Source organism: Dreissena polymorpha, chromosome 15 (assembly GCF_020536995.1).
Source record: "Dreissena polymorpha isolate Duluth1 chromosome 15, UMN_Dpol_1.0, whole genome shotgun sequence".
Classification (NCBI taxonomy): Eukaryota; Metazoa; Mollusca; class Bivalvia; order Myida; family Dreissenidae; genus Dreissena; species Dreissena polymorpha.
This window is the reverse complement of record NC_068369.1, coordinates 63,100,370-63,118,422: the sequence shown is the minus strand read 5'-3', so window position 1 is coordinate 63,118,422 and position 18,053 is coordinate 63,100,370. Positions and strand designations below refer to the sequence as shown.

Sequence of the window (18,053 nt, the reverse complement as noted above, 5' to 3'; positions counted from 1 at the left end):
CTGACTTTAATTTTTTTATTGCTTTGAATTGTGTATGTACTTTACTGCACTATATTTATAGATAAAGAGGTTTTGTAAACCCAGGAAATGAGTAGGGTTTTCTGTTTCAGCAAGAAAGGCCAAGGTCTTTAATATGAAGCTCAATGGCTTGAATTCTTATCAAAAGTTACTTCACATACTTGATCCCTTACACATAGAACACATTGAAGTTTATAACTTGTTTTGTTTGCTCATGATGGACATTGACAGAACCTTCCATTACAGGATGGTCAAGTGATTTGTTTACTGAATAGTAAACTAGTGGTCAGAATCGCTGCACCGTTCAGTCCCGCTCCGCAGAACGGCTTTGTTGCCTTGGGAACGGCAGACTTCGGTCTTGCAGACTTTGACAACCTCAAGATTGCGGACAGTACGGAAGGAAGTCTAGTGGTGAAGGGGAGATTTACTGCTGATGAGGTCTCTTACGATGAGAAGTTCAAAGATGTAAAAGACAAGCTGAAAGATACCCTGTACTTTAAGTCTCAGAGATTTAATACTGTAAAATAATTATTGTCGTTGGGAAAATAAAAAAAATTATTTCATGGATTGACCAATTCGCAAATCAAAAATAAGCACTTCAAAAAATGACCAACGCAAATTATTTTAAAGTTATTTATGCGGCAAAAAATTATAACATAGATTGTTAGCATACTTACCATAATTATTTTAAAGACATTCCAAATTTGTGCAATTTTATTAGCTGGACTATTATATATGAAATATATATAGTGGAGCTATCCTACTCACCCCGGGGTCGGCGTTAGCGTTAGCGTGCAAATGTTAAAGTTTGCGTACCACCTCAAATATTTCCTATGTCCTTTGACATATTGCTTTCATATTTTGCATACTTCGTTACCAACATGACCCCAATTTTTACACAAGAGCAGACAACTGTATCAAACTTTTGACAGAACTATGGCCCCTTTTATACTTAGATAATTCAACATTTGGTTAAGTTTTGTGTTTTGGTCCATTTTACTCCTAAACTATCATAGCTATTGCTTTTTAGACTTGGGAAACTCGCTAACTTTCGTAAGGGGACTGAACAGGGCAAGTTGCATAACTCTGGTTGGCTTTTTTAACGGAATTATGGCCCTTTTTTGTCTTTGTAACTTTGAATATTTTGTTAAATTTTGTGTTTAGATCCACTTTACTTCTAAAGTATCAAGGCTATTGCTTTCAAACCTCAAATACCTTCTTGCTATCATGATGTTACTGTACCTGGCAAGTTGAATTTGACCTTGACCTTGAATGACCTTGACTCTCAAGGTCAAATTATTAAATTGTGCTTAAATTGCCACAACTTCTTTATTTATGATCACATTTGATTCATACTTTGACAAAACAACACACCTGACATACCACAATAGACTCCACCCAAACCATCCCCCACGCCCCACCCCAGAATCCCCCCCCCCAAAAAAAAAAAAAAAAAAAATAATTTTTTTTCTCTTTTTTGGAAGATCATCTATTAAATGACCACACACCCACATTATACCCCCCTCTCCATGATGGCTTACGTTATACTGTCAAGCACTGGAATAGTCGAGCGCACTGTCCTCTGACAGCTCTTGTTTATTTATTGCAATTTGTATCATAAAATATTTATGTACATTAATTGCAATTTAGATGAAGATGTTTAAATTTTATACTTTTAAAATTTAAATTGTGCATTAAAGTGCAATTACTTTTAAGCTCACCTAAGCACAACATGCTCATGGTGAGCTTATGTGATCGCCTTTTGTCTGTCGTGGGGCGTCAACATTTTGAGTTGTGACCACTCCAGAGGCCACATTTATTGTCCGATCTTCATGAAACTTGGTCAGAACATTTGTCCCATTGATACCTCGACTGAGTTCAAATCTGGGTGATGCTGGGTAAAAAACTAGGTAACTAGGTCAAAAAAACAAACTTTGTGAACACTGTAGAAGTCACATTTGATGCCCAATCTTCATGTAACTTTGTCAAAATGTTTGTCTAAATGAATTGTTGGTTGAGTTCAGAAATGGTTCCGGTCCGTTGAAAAACAAGGCCACCAGGGGATGGGGCAGTATTCCTTATATGGCTATAGAGAAACCATCATGAAACTTGGTCAAAATATTACAAACACGTGTTTGTATACGTCCCTGAATGAACTAAATAACATGTGTTTCGTAATGCCTTTAATAAATGCCACTTTTTAACTATAAATCTTGTCTGTATTCATTAATTCATGATACATTGAACAAAGAAAGTTTCAAACAGCCTGAAATATCCGCATGTTCCTCGTGGCAATGAGAGTCAAACAAACGGCGGTACATGTATATGCAGGTTTGCCACTCATGGACCTGGTTGTCATTAAATAACAAAAAAAAAGCTATACATGTAAATAAAAGTTCTTTAAAATTGGCAAGGATTCGACTTGTAAAAAACACTGTCACAGTATTCAAAACTCGGCTAATCTCTAAGTAATAGCAATCTTTACCGTTACGGCCCATGTGTCTTACGAATATTCTGATATTAACAAAAGATTTCGGATCATTTTAGTTTGAATAACAATACGTAACATCATTGATTTAGGTAAATTTTATTTGTACCTCATGTAAGTGAGCGAAAAAAAACAGTCATATGCGAGGACTGAATAACAACTATTGCTGGTTTATTTCAGATAAATAGTCTGTGCCAGAAGTTTGGGTCGTCGTTGTTTGTCATTTAGAAACCTGACTATCATTATTTGTCGACACAAAACCCACGCTGTTTTCTTAAGAACAAACTCCTTTTTCTGATTGGCTTCTATTGAAAATGCTGCTTAGCTAATCAAAATGACGTATGCATCACAAAAATGCCTGGCGGAGTTAAAATGTCGTACTTGGAGTTTTACCAACTTGCGCAATTAACTGTTTCGGGATGATTATTGATTTTTACAGCACTTTTTGGGTAATAGGCCCCCTTTTATTGCGTCATATGCAGTCATGCATTAATATGCGCGTCTTGGGGACACCCAGACAAGCGATTGCAAAAGCAGATAAGACTTGATACATATGGATCTAGATAAAAGGGCACGTGGCGCTAATTGTCTTTGAAAGGGGCAGTGTGGCGCTCCGAAAAAAGGGGCATGGCGGGTCCCCACGCTGATTAGGCCTGGATAAAACACTAAGTGAAAACATGTGAACACTCTTAGAAGTCACATTTTTGGTCCAATCTTCATGAAATTTGGTCAGAACATATGTTTTTTGGATATGACGGTTTAGTTCGAAAATGGTTTGGATCGGTAAAAAAACATGGCCCCCAGGGGGTGGGGGTCATTTTCCTTATATTTAGATAGTAAAACTAGCCTGTGAACACTCTAGAAATCACATTGTTTGCCTAGTCGTCATTAACTTTTTTCTAAACATCGATTCTTATAGATATCTCGGACAAGTTTGAAATAGGTCATGATGGGTGGAAAAACATGGCCGCCAGGGGGTGGGGCAGTTTTCTCTATATGTATGTAGTGAAAACATGTGAACAGTCTAGTTCTGATAAGCTATAATGTTAAAGAAAGATAACCTGTACATACTTTCTAATAGTTAACTCCCTTGTATAAACCTGGTACTTCCTCATAAAATGTGGTGTACATAAAGACAGTAGTTTGCATGCAATTTAAGAACCTATTGTTTCTCTGTCATAAAATAACTGTACATGTACTACATGTGTATTGCACTGTAGAGCCTTATCTTTGATCTTTACTGATAAGCCAAGTTAACCTACTGTGTTTTGGTGTATTGATTGAACATCTTCTTAGATCAATTGAATTGGGAAAATCAATAATCTCAGCAGACTACTGTGCTATCAAACTGTTTCCATGACAACCTTGACTCCAGTAAAATGCAAAGGCTGACCTATACATATTTAGTGCAGTAGATAATGACCATCCATAAAGGAGACATAATGCTGATCATTTTCATGCATCTTTTTCACTATAGGGTGTCATTATTTTGCATTTACATGCGTATATACTTTGTTTGGGTACATACTGTAATTCATTTCTTTCTGAGTAGTGTTTAGATGATGTTTAATGTCTCAACTGCCAGTAACTAATTAATGACACAAGTCTGTCATCTGATAACCAATATATGTCACGTTTATACTCAAAATGAAGAATTTTGTTAGAGGAAAATGAATATGCTATTTGGTTGTTTTGTATTATTTTGACTTATTTTTATGTCCCCCACTATAGTAGTGGGGGACATATTGTTTTTGCCCTGTCTGTTGGTCTGTTGGTTGGTCTGTTGGTCTGCGCCAACTTTAACATTTGCAATAACTTTTGCAATATTGAAGATAGCAACTTGATATTTGGCATGCATATATATCTCATGGAGCTGCACATTTTGAGTGGTGAAAGGTCAAGGTCATACTTCAAGGTCAAATATATGGGTCAAAATCGCTCATTTAATGTACACTTTCGCAATATTTTAATATTCAAGATAGCAACTTGATATTTGGCATGCATGTGTATCTCATGGAGCTGCACATTTTGAGTGGTGAAAGGTCAAGGTCATCCTTCAAGGTCAGAGGTCAAATATATGTGGCCGAAATCGCTCATTTTATGAGTACTTTTGCAATATTGAAGATAGCAACTTGATATTTGGCATGCACGTGTATCTCATGGAGCTGCACATTTTGAGTGGTGAAAGGTCAAGGTCATCCTTCAAGGTCAAATATATGGGTCAAAATTGCTCATGTAATGTCACTTCTGCAATATTGAAGTGAGCAATTTTATATTCGACATGCATGTGTATCTCATGGAGCTACACATTTTGAGTGCTGAAGGTCCAAGGTCAAGGTCATCCTTTAAGGTCAAACGTCATATATGGGGACATAGTGTTTCACAAACACATCTTGTTATACATAAAATTTAGTTAATTGTCATGTTTCCTTTGTCTAAGCTAAGGAGTCACAGAGGGAGGGGCTGAAATGCCTTGTCTTAGATCAATATCTGTCAATCAAAATCTCAACACTCCTCTTAGACTGTGCAAAGCCAATTAAAATTGAGATAAGCCCAGAAAAGATGTATTGAAGTATATTATTGGATGTTGACTACTGGCCAATGTCCTTCAGCCTGAGGGTGTATAAAACATGCTGCACAGGGCTTATTAGCATCCCGAAAACTAAATTTTTACTGCTTAAAGAATCTGCATCGCTGGTAATTAATTAATATTTTGGACATTGAAGATAGTTTCTAGAAATGGACATTTTGGGAAATTCACCAACATCTAAGATAGTTTATTAAAGAACAGAGATGAAGATGATTCAATTGTTTTACAAGTATGATGATTCTCAACTTACGATTGAACTTAGTAATATCTGGACCAGTTTCAATCGGGATCAGTTTTTATGTGTACTTTAACTATTGGGAACAAAGCTATCATACATTAACCTGCGCAAAGAACAAGTCATTTCTTTTTATCTCAGGTGAGCGACTTTGGGCCTTTCAGGCCCTCTTGTTTTGAATTTTCTTTTTGTTGTTCTTTTACATTTTTTGATGTAATTCTTTCAGGTTGTTTCATCAAATGTTCTTTTACAGTGATTATTATTATTTTTTGAATATTTTATCACATTTTTGATTGACAATACTTTCAAATTGTTATGGCAAGTCTAATGAAACATTTAGGAGAAAATTTAAGTTAAGATACACAATTTAAACTAGAAGTGACACGTCAGAGGCTGACGCGTATCCCCACGCTGCATAGATGTTATATTAAAAGGCAATTTTGGGTGGGAAAGGCCTATGTTGGTGGGGCCCCGGGGTGGATAATGTGGACATGGATGGTCGAGATAGACCGTGTTGTCATAAGAGATGTTCAGTATTAATTTGAAGTAAATTGGTGAATAAATAAAGAAGTCATGTTAAAAAAAAAATTGGGTACGAAAAAATTATGCCCCAAAACAAATTGGGTACGAAAAAAATTTAGTAAGAAAAAAATTTGGGTACCCCAAAAAATTTTAGCACAACAACAAAAATTGGATACAAAAAAAATTTGGGTATGAAAAAAAAATTGGGTACGAAATAATTTGGGTATGAAAAAAAATATGGGAAGGAAAAAAAATGGGAACGAAAAAAAAGTTGGTACTAAAAAAATGGGTACGAAAAATCAATTGGTTAAAAAATAATTGAGTACAAAAAAAATTGGGTACGAAACAAATTTGGATACGAAAAAAAATTGGGTAAAAAAAAATATGGTTACAAAAAAAATGTGGGTATGAAACAAAATTGGGTACCAAAAAAAAAATGTTGGTACGAAAAAAATATGGGTATGAAAAAAAAAATGTGGGTATGAAAAAAAATGTGTATAAAAAAAATTATTGGGTATGAACAAAAAAATTCGGGTATGAAAAACAATATGTGCGACAGTGCACTATTTGGAATTTTGATCTGACCTCTGGGTCAAAATTTATTATCATGTGCGTCGCTTGTTGTTTGTAAAATGAGGGTTTTTTTTACCCATTTATTTACTCATAACTTTTGACCCAGGGGTCAGATGAAAATTCCAAATAGTGCACCGTCGCACATATGCTATATTAAACACATGCACATATATGCACATAAAAAAAATATAATCAGTTAGCATCAACTTGATTGATTTGATAGTTCAGTAACTATATCCTATAAACCTTTACATGCCTTTTATTAAATATACAGATTGATTATGAATTTGTGTTTGTTTTGAGCTGAAACATCAGTAGAAACTTAATATGTCTATTTTTAATAAGACAGGCCTATGTTATCTGTTTATCATGCTATTTTATTGAAATCCACTTACAAATTAATCCAAGTTTAACATTTCATAGCTGTACTGTGATGTTATCAAATTTAATAATGCTCAATCAACATTCCGAATGACATTTATAAAAAAAAGTAACATATACTGTTCATCATGTTTATTAAAATTGTTCTAACTGAAAAAATGTAAATTTGTTGTTACATTGGTAGAATATGATTACTGTGTCAATGTAGTTTACATTGGTTTCATGCCCTCCTTCGAAGAAGATGGTACATGTATATAGGAATCGCACAGTCCGTGTGTGAGTCCATCCTGTTGTCCGTCCACAAATGTATGTCTCAGCCTTTACTTTGCCATATATTGATGGTTTTTATAATGACTTGGCGGAAATGTAAACCATCATTCGACGTCGTGTCGAGTAAATACCCGTTTCCCTTCCCCAAAGGTCAAAGATACACTCAGGTGTCATAGGTCAAAGTCACGCGTACAGTTGAAAAGTGAAATGTCCTGTCTCAGCCATTACTTTGCCATATATTAATGATTTTAAAAATAACATTGCGCAAATTGCTACCATCATAAGGCGGCATGTCGCTTGTAACACTCGTCTCTATACTTCAAATATCTTATGTATAATTGAACAATTGTCTAATACAATATTTTCAGTCCTCACATTGTAAGTGTGGTTTCCATCAGCTTAAAAAGCGGTTTGTTTCCATTGACCCTCACCGACCTTTATGTTTGTTCCCATGGGATTTTATGTAGAGTTTTCTGTTTGTTCCCATGGGATTTTGGGGATTTTATGAGTTTTCGATCATTTTTGATTGATTTAATTATGTTTACTTAATTAAAGAAAAGGATTTAATTAGTTTACTAAATTAAATCCACTTATATTATTAGTAATTAAAGAAAACGCTTAATAAATAATTGCAAGATGTCTGTCATTGAACATCCTTGTTAAAGGTAGTGTCGTCAAAATGGCTCCTTATGTCCTCCCTCGGACACATACGGGTACCTTCAGTCTGTGATGGTCATGGGATCAATATAACTACCTTATAGGCTGCTCAGAACATCAGACATTTTTGTGGGCGATGATGCGTTGAGGTACATGAGATTCCAGACAACGGTTGGTTGAATATTGCTACAAGATGCATCGCTGTCTTATAATGCTTAATAGCTTCCTAATGTTTGATGTACGCTTAAATGTTCAATGAATAACTCGGGGAGTTAAATGAATATTTCGGGTCCAAGTATGAGGTTGGAAGCTCCTTATTGAAAGTTTAAATCCCCAGTGCTTTTGCACTGACAGTTCCATGCAGTGACCCCAGTTTTATCAGAGCTGAACAGAACATAATGGTTTATTTTTGACTTGAGCATATATACAGCTGATCGTCATAAACATAAATGTGCAATAACAGCACACGTTTTAATTAAATACAAAACATACATTATTTCGAATAAAGATAGATTTAAAAAGGATTTAAATACAACATGGTTTAGTGAGAATGTCACATGGAAGAGGTTAATACTTAGTGACCACATAATGTAAAAACGTTGTTTAATGATTGCAACAAGTATTGTATTATTCTAAGCTTATTGGCTTTGTGAAAGATATATAATGTGTACTACATAATTTTATATAAGACATTGCACCACATTTCATAACCTTTTAAACAAAATGTCATGTTTTTCGTTTGTTATGAACAAATGTATTGTGTCTAGTGAAATTATTGTGAACCTCACTGTTTGGCATATGTTCATTGCCGTAAATAAGGGACTTAATTGTAAAATGAGGTTTTTCTCTCATACAGGTGCATCTGATATTCACTTTATCTCTATTCAATGACGATTGCTGTTGATTGTTCCGTATCTTCATGGATGACGACAACGTAGTTACTTAGAGGAAAACACACACTTATTTCTTGGCCGAGAGTTAGTGACGCTATACGTATGCTTAGTAGGCGTAATTTTTATGATGTAACTTTGTCAAAGTACACTGGAATACACGTACCCATTATATAATGAGATCAGAAATATACTATATTTTAACAACTGTCATCACAATGGCATTCTACACAAACTCTCAAAGCAATCCGTTTCTGCTGTTAAAGCTTGGTACTTGTCGCAGATACTGGTATTTCCTGCAGGATACAGGTTCCAACAGCATTGTCAATTAATGCTGACAAGTTTTCACAAACCTGCAATAATATGACGGAGAATGTCAAACTTTATGACTGATTACATATAAGTGTATAATGCAAATGACATGTTTACTATTTAAAATGTGCAAAATATCACTTGTTGAATTTTTTATAAAACAGAGCTGTCTCAATCTGAAGACATATGCCCCCAAAAAACGCTTTTTCGAAACCTAAACGCAGATTTCTAAACCTAAGCGCGGACCCTAAGGTCAAGGTCAAAGGGGTCAAAATTTGTGAGCGTATGGAAAGGCCTTGTCCATATACACATGCATACCAAATATGAAGGTTACATCTGAAGCGAAATAGAAGTTATGAAAATTTGTGAGCGGAAACGCAATTTTTTATGATTCAAGGGCCGTAACTCAGAAGTGCCTGGGTAAATTTGGCTGATTATCGAACTTAACCTAGATTTTATTGTCTTACACATTTTTATGAAGTTTGGGCAAGATCCGATGACAAATGCTGGAGTTATAGAGCGGAAACGAGAAAAAATCATTTTTTCGATGATTCAAGGGCCGTAACTCAGGAGTGTCTTGGTCAATTTGTCTGATTATCGAACTTGACCTAGATCTTATGACCTTAAACATGTTCATGAAGTGGTTCGAAGATCCTATGACATTTGCTCGAGTTATTCAGCGGAAACAAGAACAAAAGAATTTTTTCAATGATTCAAGGGCCTTAACTCAGGAGTGTCTGGGTCAGTTTGGCCGATTATGGAACTTGACATAGATGTTATTGCCTTTCACATTTTCATGAAGTTTGGTGAAGATCTGATGACAATTGCTCGAGTTATTGAGCGGACATGAGAAAAAGCCAAATTTTATGATGATTCAAGGGCCGTTACTCAGTTATTGAGCGGAAACGAATGAAAAACATTTTTCTGATCTGTCAATTTGGCTGATTATCGAACTTGGCCTAGATGTTATTGCCTTACACATTTTCATGAAGTTTGTTGAAGATCTGATGACAATTGCTTGACTTATTTAGCGGAAACTAATCAGGACGGATAGACAGACGGACGGGCAGACAGACAGACGGACGGACTAACTAACGGACGGTGCGATTTTAATATGCCCCCAGAACCTATGTTCTGGGGGCATAAAAAAACAAGTTCACAGACATTTATTATACCCCCACAAACGAAATTTAGGGGGGGTATATAGGAGTGAACTTTTCTGAAGGTCGGTATTAAGTGTCCGCTCTCTTATTCAATTCGTTTTCATCCGACCTTCACCAAACTTGGTCGAAGTTGTATCTAGATGATGTCAAGGTCAAGTTTGAATATGGCCTGGTCAAAAACTAGGTCACGTGATCACTACGTGCGTTTTAAACATTCAACATGTTGTCCGCTCTCTAATTCAAGTAGTTTTCATCAATCTTCACCAAACTTGGTCAGAAGTTTTATCTAAATGATCTCTATGCCAAGTTTGAATATGGGCCATGCCGGGCCAAAAACTAGGTCACGGGGTCACTTAGTGCGTTTTTTAACATGCAGCATGGTTTCCGCTCTCTAATTCAAGTAGTTTTCATCCGATCTTCACCAAACTTGGTCAGAAGTTTTATCTAGATGATCTTAAGGCCAAGTTCGAACATGTGCCTTGCCGGGTCAAAAACTTGGTCATGGGGTCACTAAGTGCGTTTTAAACATTGAGCATGGTGTCCGCTCTCTAATTATACCCCCACAAACAAAGTTTAAGGGGGTATATAGGAGTGAACTTGTCTGTCTGTCTTGTCAGTCGGGCCGTATAAAGTGTCCGCTCTCTAATGCAAGTTGTTTTCATCTGATCTTCATCAAACTTGGTCAGAAGTTTTATCTAGATGATCTTAAGGCCAAGTTCGAACATGGGCCTTGCCAGGTCAAAAACTAGGTCACGGGGTCACTTAGTGCGTTTTAAACATGGTGTACGATCTCTAATTGAAGTAGTTTACCTCTGATCTTCACCAAACTTGGTCAGAGGTTTAATATCTATAGATGATCTCTAGGCCATATTCGAACATGGGCCATGTCGGTAAAAAAACTAGGTCATGGGTCACTTAATGCATTTTACACATTCAGTATGGTGTTGGCTCTCTATTTCAAGTACTTATCATCTGCTCTTCACCAAACTTGGTCAGAAGTTTTATCTAGATGATCTCTAGGCGATGTTCGAACATGGGCCATGCCGGGCAAAAAACTAGGTCACAGGGTCACTAAGTGCGTTTTACACATTCATCATGGTGTTCCCTATTTCAAGTACTTTTCACCCGCTCTTCATGTGGGGGTATTCGTTATGTCTTTGACAAAGCTCTAGTTGTTATTAAGACAGACTACTTTGTCGATATATTGCAATTAAGACGAACCTTAAAATGCCACACAAGTGCAGGTTAATATAAATATGCATACAAGCCAGCTTGGTAATCAGTGACACAGTGGATTTTAAAATATAAAAACTGTTAACTCTCCTTTTAAGAAAACGTGGTTATGAGCATGCAATCTGCAGTGTGTTTTCTTGGTATCTATAATAAATATCTTATAAAATAAGAAGCACTGTCCAAAAGGTTAATATCCGAGCATGTCACGACATATAAATTTACAACAATTAAAAAAATGCGTGAAAACTGTATACGACACCTTATGTTTAAGGTAATATCCTTTGCTGTCACGAACAATATCCAGAGTCTTCACTGCTTTATTCGAATCGACGAAGGCCAAAGATTGCTCGAATGTTTGAGATGTGTAAACCAGGAAACTTCCTTTCTAAAATGTTTACGATATTTACTTATATTCCAGCAAATAAATACTTTTAGTTGCTCGACACAATATAAATATTATGAGGCTTCGCATATGTCAGCTGCTAAAAGTACTTCAGCATATACAATAAGCTAGATGCCAGTTGATGAATACATTTACCAATGGATACTAGTCTCTCTTTATTACTTTAGCAAACTGATTTTTTAAGTCTTCCGTATGTTTACATTTGTCTCGAACAGTACAACTTACAAAGTTTGCTGTCGCTGAATTAAATAATACTAATTAAAGTATTACTTTTAATTATGCAAATCATTATAAAGTAATATTTTAAACACTGGTTTCGCAAAATGGTATACATATTGCTAGTAGATGATAGTTATGTATATAGCTCATTTTTGTTTTACACATGATAATTATATGTTGTAGGATAACGTATACGCGTTATTTTGATGTATATTTTTTTAAGAAATCATCAAATTTAATAATGTACCGTTACCTTGAATACAATGAAACGAAACAAAATAAAAGCTGGCATCCGCCATTTTCACGTTAAATATAAAGCAAGGAGAACTTAGCATGGATGCCAAATTTTACCTTCCTATGAGATGACTCGACATATTTACCCATACTGAATTGCAGACTATTACACACCTTTTCGAATTTTAGCTTTTCAAGAAGCTCGGCGAATTTCATTTTGCCATGGTGACATCTTGGCCAAAGCTTTGGACGCGGTGGAGGATTATGAATTGTCGCTGAACGGCGAATTGTCGCTGAGCGGCCCGTTTTTTTCGTCATGTCCGAAACGGACTTGGAATTGACTAATCTCCTTTTACTCAATTCAGACGGCATAACTTTAATTGATAATCAGAAAAGCCGAATGACAGTCATATACAATAAATTGCAAAAAAAGTTAAACTTTCAAACCAAAATATCACTTATTTGAACTGTCAATACCTCACTCACCAAACGTCTTGTTTTACAACAGTAAAGTTAAACTCGTGATTAAAACGTTCTTTCGTTAAAGTTTAATGAACGCCTGTAACGCAGATATGACTAAATGATCGACGGTTAAAACAAATTTCGCCTATATTAAAATATTTTCGCCGAAATGTATATTATGGAATTTCTAATGACAAGTTATTTATAATGATATAAAGAACATATGTAAAGACTCAAACTATTATAAGACATGTCTATCAGGCAAAACATTTAGCGATAGTCAAATATGCTTAAGAGAAGTACAGGACACGTATTAGTTGCATGATAAAACACTCTAATGAGTAATGCGTACCATTTGGGTCAAAAGTCAACAAGACATACTAGGTAAAAAGAGAAATGTACTTCGACGTACAGTTTTTACAGACCCCTAAGTGTTAGCCATTCAGAAGACGCCTTACATATGTTGCTTTTAGAGATTTTTGACATTGAACATTATTATCATTATTATTTATACCAAATTATGCGACTATCGACCGCTGACTCATAGATATTGTGCGTATTTATTGAACATTATTATTATTATTATACCAAATGATGCGACTTTCGACCGCTAACTCATAGATAGTGTGCGTATTTATTGACCTGGCGTGGCGAAATCAACCTCTGACTAATGCGAATAATGGTTATCACAAAATACGACTGAACCAGGGAGGTTATTATACATCTTTACTCCCATTATCGTTTGGTAACTTTGGTAACCGTTGGGAATTTCCTACACAGTAATGCGCTGGACCGCCCCATATGGTCAATACATACAATATGCTTGATAATTGTAATTAATTAAAATTCACAGCGTACATGCATGATTTACATGCTGGCGAATTCGACTGTACAGACATTTTCGATTGCAAAATTAAATATCTGACTTATTTCGCATTTTCGACACATGTTCTTCTTAACTTTTATTTTAATTAATATTGAAATATATGTTTAATAAGTTTTTTACACATTTTATATAAATTAATAAATATTTGACAAAATCGAATAAAATCGCTTTAATGGAAAAATGAAACGCTTGCTCATGTTGTTCTTAAAATATTTGTACATTTTATTCAAAAATAAGCGGCATATAAAACATTTGATAGAGCTACTATTGATCCATAAACAAACTTACTAAATTGTGTGTTACGTTATTACAAATCAAAGCATCGGCCTGGAATATACATGACCTACTTTCCAACGAAGCCCGGAACATTGAGTTATCGTCTTAATAGTAATGGATAACCATAAAATGAATTACAACTTTTAATAATTAAAAAAAAATACATCTTTCCAGCACTTCTTGAAGGACCGATGCTATGAGAGTAAGGGATAAGTTAAACAAAAAGTAAAATAAAAACGTTAAATATTTTGGCGCAATATTTTTGGTAACCAGTTTGTTTAGTAATGTCTATGCAATAAGAAAACAATCTCTTTTTTTGCACTACTTTGATCTTCATTGATATATTTGTTTCTAGCCTAACAGCAACGGAGTTGTTCTCGTTCTGAAAATAACAGCCCCATACCTGCGAATACCGATGTGATTTCTATGATAAGTATGTTTATTTACGAATATAGTTTATAAGAACTGTTTTTTTAACAAAATATTATTGTCTTGTATTTCCAATCATATATAGTTTTCCATTAGAAAGTAGCTTGATCATAGTGAAAATTGACATTATTTCTTGAAAACTTTTGCGCACGCGTCTCGATAAAAAAACCTGTTGGGGGTGGTGGGCGAAGTGGCAACTTTGGTGGACCTGAAGAAGCAAGAACATGCTCGTCTTGAATAGTGCTATAATGCACGTAGTCTGCTGGACGGCTGCGATACAGAGGCACATCGTTGAATATTCCTTCCTCGTTTACTCCTTTTTAACAAAAAGCAAATGGAAAAGCATTGTTCATTTATTGATCTATGAAGAACGAACAAACAACTTACAGACTATATAAGAAATTATCAGTATAAACCACTATCTAATTTGAATTGCGGGTCTTGAAATCATTTAAATTTATTTCTTTTGATTTACTTATGTTCTTTACTTTTTACGTTAGTTCCTCGTCCAGCTTATGGTTATACTTATAAAACAATGAACAATAACGACTCGTGTCTCATATTTTGCCAAGTTATATTTTTTTCTTAGTAACGTTAGTTAAAGTAAGTACTTTTATCGTCACTGACACGCCTCTGTTGTTTCCCGTAGTCAAAGTCATGAACTGTCACCTGGTAGGTACAGTATGGCTTTGACATAAACTGTTCAATAGTTCTGTGACGTAATACATTGTCAAGAGAAAATTCCTTATCTGGAATGTAAAATGTAGAAATAAATATTTTTAATCTTTTTCTCCAACACCGTTTGCTATTATTTTTCTTTGTTTTCGTTTGTGCATACAGCTTATACTTATTGTATAAACGATTTACTGTTCAGCTATTACATATTTGTCACATAGTAAATATTGGTATTTTATTGTATTGCTTATCGATAACGATGCATATTCCGTCTATATATACATATATACGTTCATTAATTTGCTCATTTATGTATGAAGTCGTGTCCATATGACTTTATCATTAACTGACATGCGTAAGTATATTGAAATTGCTTTACCATTACTTCTCTGCAGTCGAACTGATAGCAAGTCCTCTTGGACAATACTTTCAATGAGCATTGAGTTGTCAACATCATTGACAGTCTGCATCGTCTGTCCCTCGTAAACTGTACTTATTCTTTTGATGCGAACCCATACTGGAAATATATAAACTACGTTTTCTGGTGCCGTCAAAATATACCGATGATATGTATTAATATTAAATTATCTTAAATTAAAAAAAATATAAATATAATATTTATAAGTATAATATATATGTTCACTTTAATATGTGCAACTTAGTGTGTGCTTAGAAAAAGAATTCTTTACACCGTATGCATCGTTCTTAATCTAAATTTACATTAGTTTTGTTATTGATGTCTGGGACAAAATACGCATAAGTGTATAGTTGTTTGAAATAATTGCCCTTAATAGAAAGAATTCAAGAGGCACTTTGTCGGTTACACAAAGATTTTAATCTTCAATACTGAATTTATAGCATACCGGGTAATAAAGCTTAATTCAAATCATCGTATGTTTTGTATTGCAGCCCATGTCATATTGATATGATTCTATTAAGCTACAGTATTTGCGATCAGTAAAGTAAAACCTTACAATAAAGTTTACGAAAGTTTTGTGGAAATGTACCTTCTCCATTTGCGTCGATTGGAATGCATTTAATATTTTCTCCACAAAACGTTACTGTGCTTGAATGTATCGTAACGTTAATTATTGTTTTATTGTCATTCCCTATCTGTTTTGCATAAACATCACACTTCTTTTCTTTGGGAACGAATACAATCATAGAATTTTGGTCTCCACATTGAACATTTGCTTGATAAACACATTTATGTTCATTCACCGACAAAATATTTTCTTTGCAAATGGCATCATCGGTGTTAGTTTCGCTCTGTCGGACGTAATTCATAAAACTTTTTTGCACAAACTGAAAATTAATATACCTTGGAATTAATGGTATAATTATGTACATGTCAATTACTTGTATAATTATAAATGAGCTGATGATTGATGAAAAGACCAGCCGAACTGCGGTCACACTCTACAACGACTATGTCTCCATACACGACATCTTACCAACTGCTTCCTGACTATTTAAAACTTAGTGTGCCCATGAATCTGTGATCTGGTATCATTTTGCTTAAAAAGAGACCATATATGTATGGTATGCAAATTCTAATATATAAATTGTAGGTAACGTAATATATTTGTGTTGCTCAGATTTTTAGTCGACAAGAAAATAATTATAGGGCGCTTTGAATAAATAGCATATCTAACGGAGTAAAATTGTGGAGAAGGTATTACTCTTCTTTGTATTTGCAAAGCCAGTTTTTGCATTCTCAATCTATTAAAAGATTCTAAATCTGATATGAAATAAAGATAATAATGATGTCTTTGAAACTTTACTACGCAAGCAAATGAAGACCTATTTTTCAGAAAAGATTTATGGTTTTAAACGAACTAAGCCTTTCGTTCATTATTGCAGAAACAATGTTAAAATAAGAAGTTAATTAAGCGGTTTACCTCAGCCTGAGATACGGGTGCTTTTACATCAATTATTTGGGCCTGTGGCTCAGATGGTACGGCATCTATTGAAATGTCATTCTGACGTTGCATTGTATCTATGGTTGGATTCTGAATTTGAGCGTTTGGTACATAAAATCCCATCGGTTGATTGTGTGTCATACCCTGTGATGACGGCTTAAAATTTCTTTGTTGAGCTAAAGTAGGTGTCAACTCAATATTTTGCACAAATGATGTGTGTGGTATTTCAGCCGATTGTTCATTTTCGGCGGATGACGTTGTCTCTTCCATTCCATAAAAAATCTATATTCAAAATATGTAGCAAGTTGTAGTTGTTTTTGTTTTACTTGATTAAAAAAATAATGATATATTTTTTAAATAGTTTATAAGCTGTTTATGTTCGATTACTGAAAACAATAATCCGAAGTAATCACACTCCAAAACATGTTAAGTATATAGAATTAACAAAGGTTATCTGGGTTATAGTAAGCATGTAAAAATAATAAATATACTTGGAGATTTTTCCAACGCAACATGTATTCAAATCAATATATTTGTTTACGGATTTTGTTGAAATTTGGACCAATAATAATTCAAGACGATCTGATCATTCCTGTAAATTTCATTGAAATTGCTTAACAAAAAGAATATAACTTAAAACTCAAATTATCAAAATCGATCGCATCGAAAAATTTATATCAAAATATATAACGGATATATTCAAGTTTAAAAAGTGATGCGTCAGAAAAGTCTCCAAGTGTACATGTAGATTATTCGCGTTACGAGACATATCTTTTGGATGATTTTCTTAGATTGTAAATGGATGGGTTATTCAACCATATCTTTGTGCAAAGGCATACCAAATATGCCGTATTCTTTTGGTAACTCGAGGTCTTGTATAAGGTGAAATACGTTAAATTTGATTTCTGAACACTATCATTAATATACACTTACCCATCTCGACCTTTGTTTTAATTTTGTAAAAGAAATATGTCTACAAGGTAGTGTTTTGAATAACAAACCATTAATTCCTTTATTTCTACTCATGCTGATTTTCTGTTATATGAAGTTTTGTATGAGAAGCGCTATAAAGTTTTGTTTGGGAATCGCTTGTATCAAACAAAAAACTGTTTCGACGCATTACAAGCGCAATTTTTATTGCATTATTAGTTTTTGTACATGTAGGTGTCCGAAACATTGAATATATTTAAGAGATTATATTTTCGTTTCATTTTA

The 18,053-nt window shown here is 34.4% G+C and overlaps 2 protein-coding genes across 3 annotated transcripts in view; one reads left to right on the top strand and one right to left on the bottom strand.

The window, feature by feature from the left end:
* Positions 1-5,690, top strand: part of LOC127860432 (galactocerebrosidase-like) — a 48,673-nt gene extending 42,983 nt beyond the window's left edge. For both annotated transcript variants that reach the window (XM_052398511.1, XM_052398510.1), the window contains one exon: positions 265-5,690. In XM_052398511.1, coding sequence (XP_052254471.1) covers positions 265-546 — 282 coding nt within the window. In that variant the 3' untranslated portion in view covers positions 547-5,690. The remainder of the gene's footprint in view (positions 1-264) is intronic.
* A 3,194-nt stretch (positions 5,691-8,884) lies between these two features.
* Positions 8,885-17,405, bottom strand: LOC127859794 (uncharacterized). Its single transcript, XM_052397300.1, has 8 exons — positions 16,818-17,405; positions 15,924-16,221; positions 15,296-15,433; positions 14,853-14,990; positions 14,411-14,557; positions 12,363-12,568; positions 11,580-11,717; positions 8,885-8,920 (listed from the first exon to the last, which is right to left on the bottom strand). The coding sequence occupies exons 1-8, from the start codon at positions 17,106-17,108 to the stop codon at positions 8,885-8,887; spliced, it is 1,392 nt and encodes a 463-aa protein (XP_052253260.1). The 5' UTR covers positions 17,109-17,405.
* Positions 17,406-18,053: the final 648 nt, after the last annotated feature.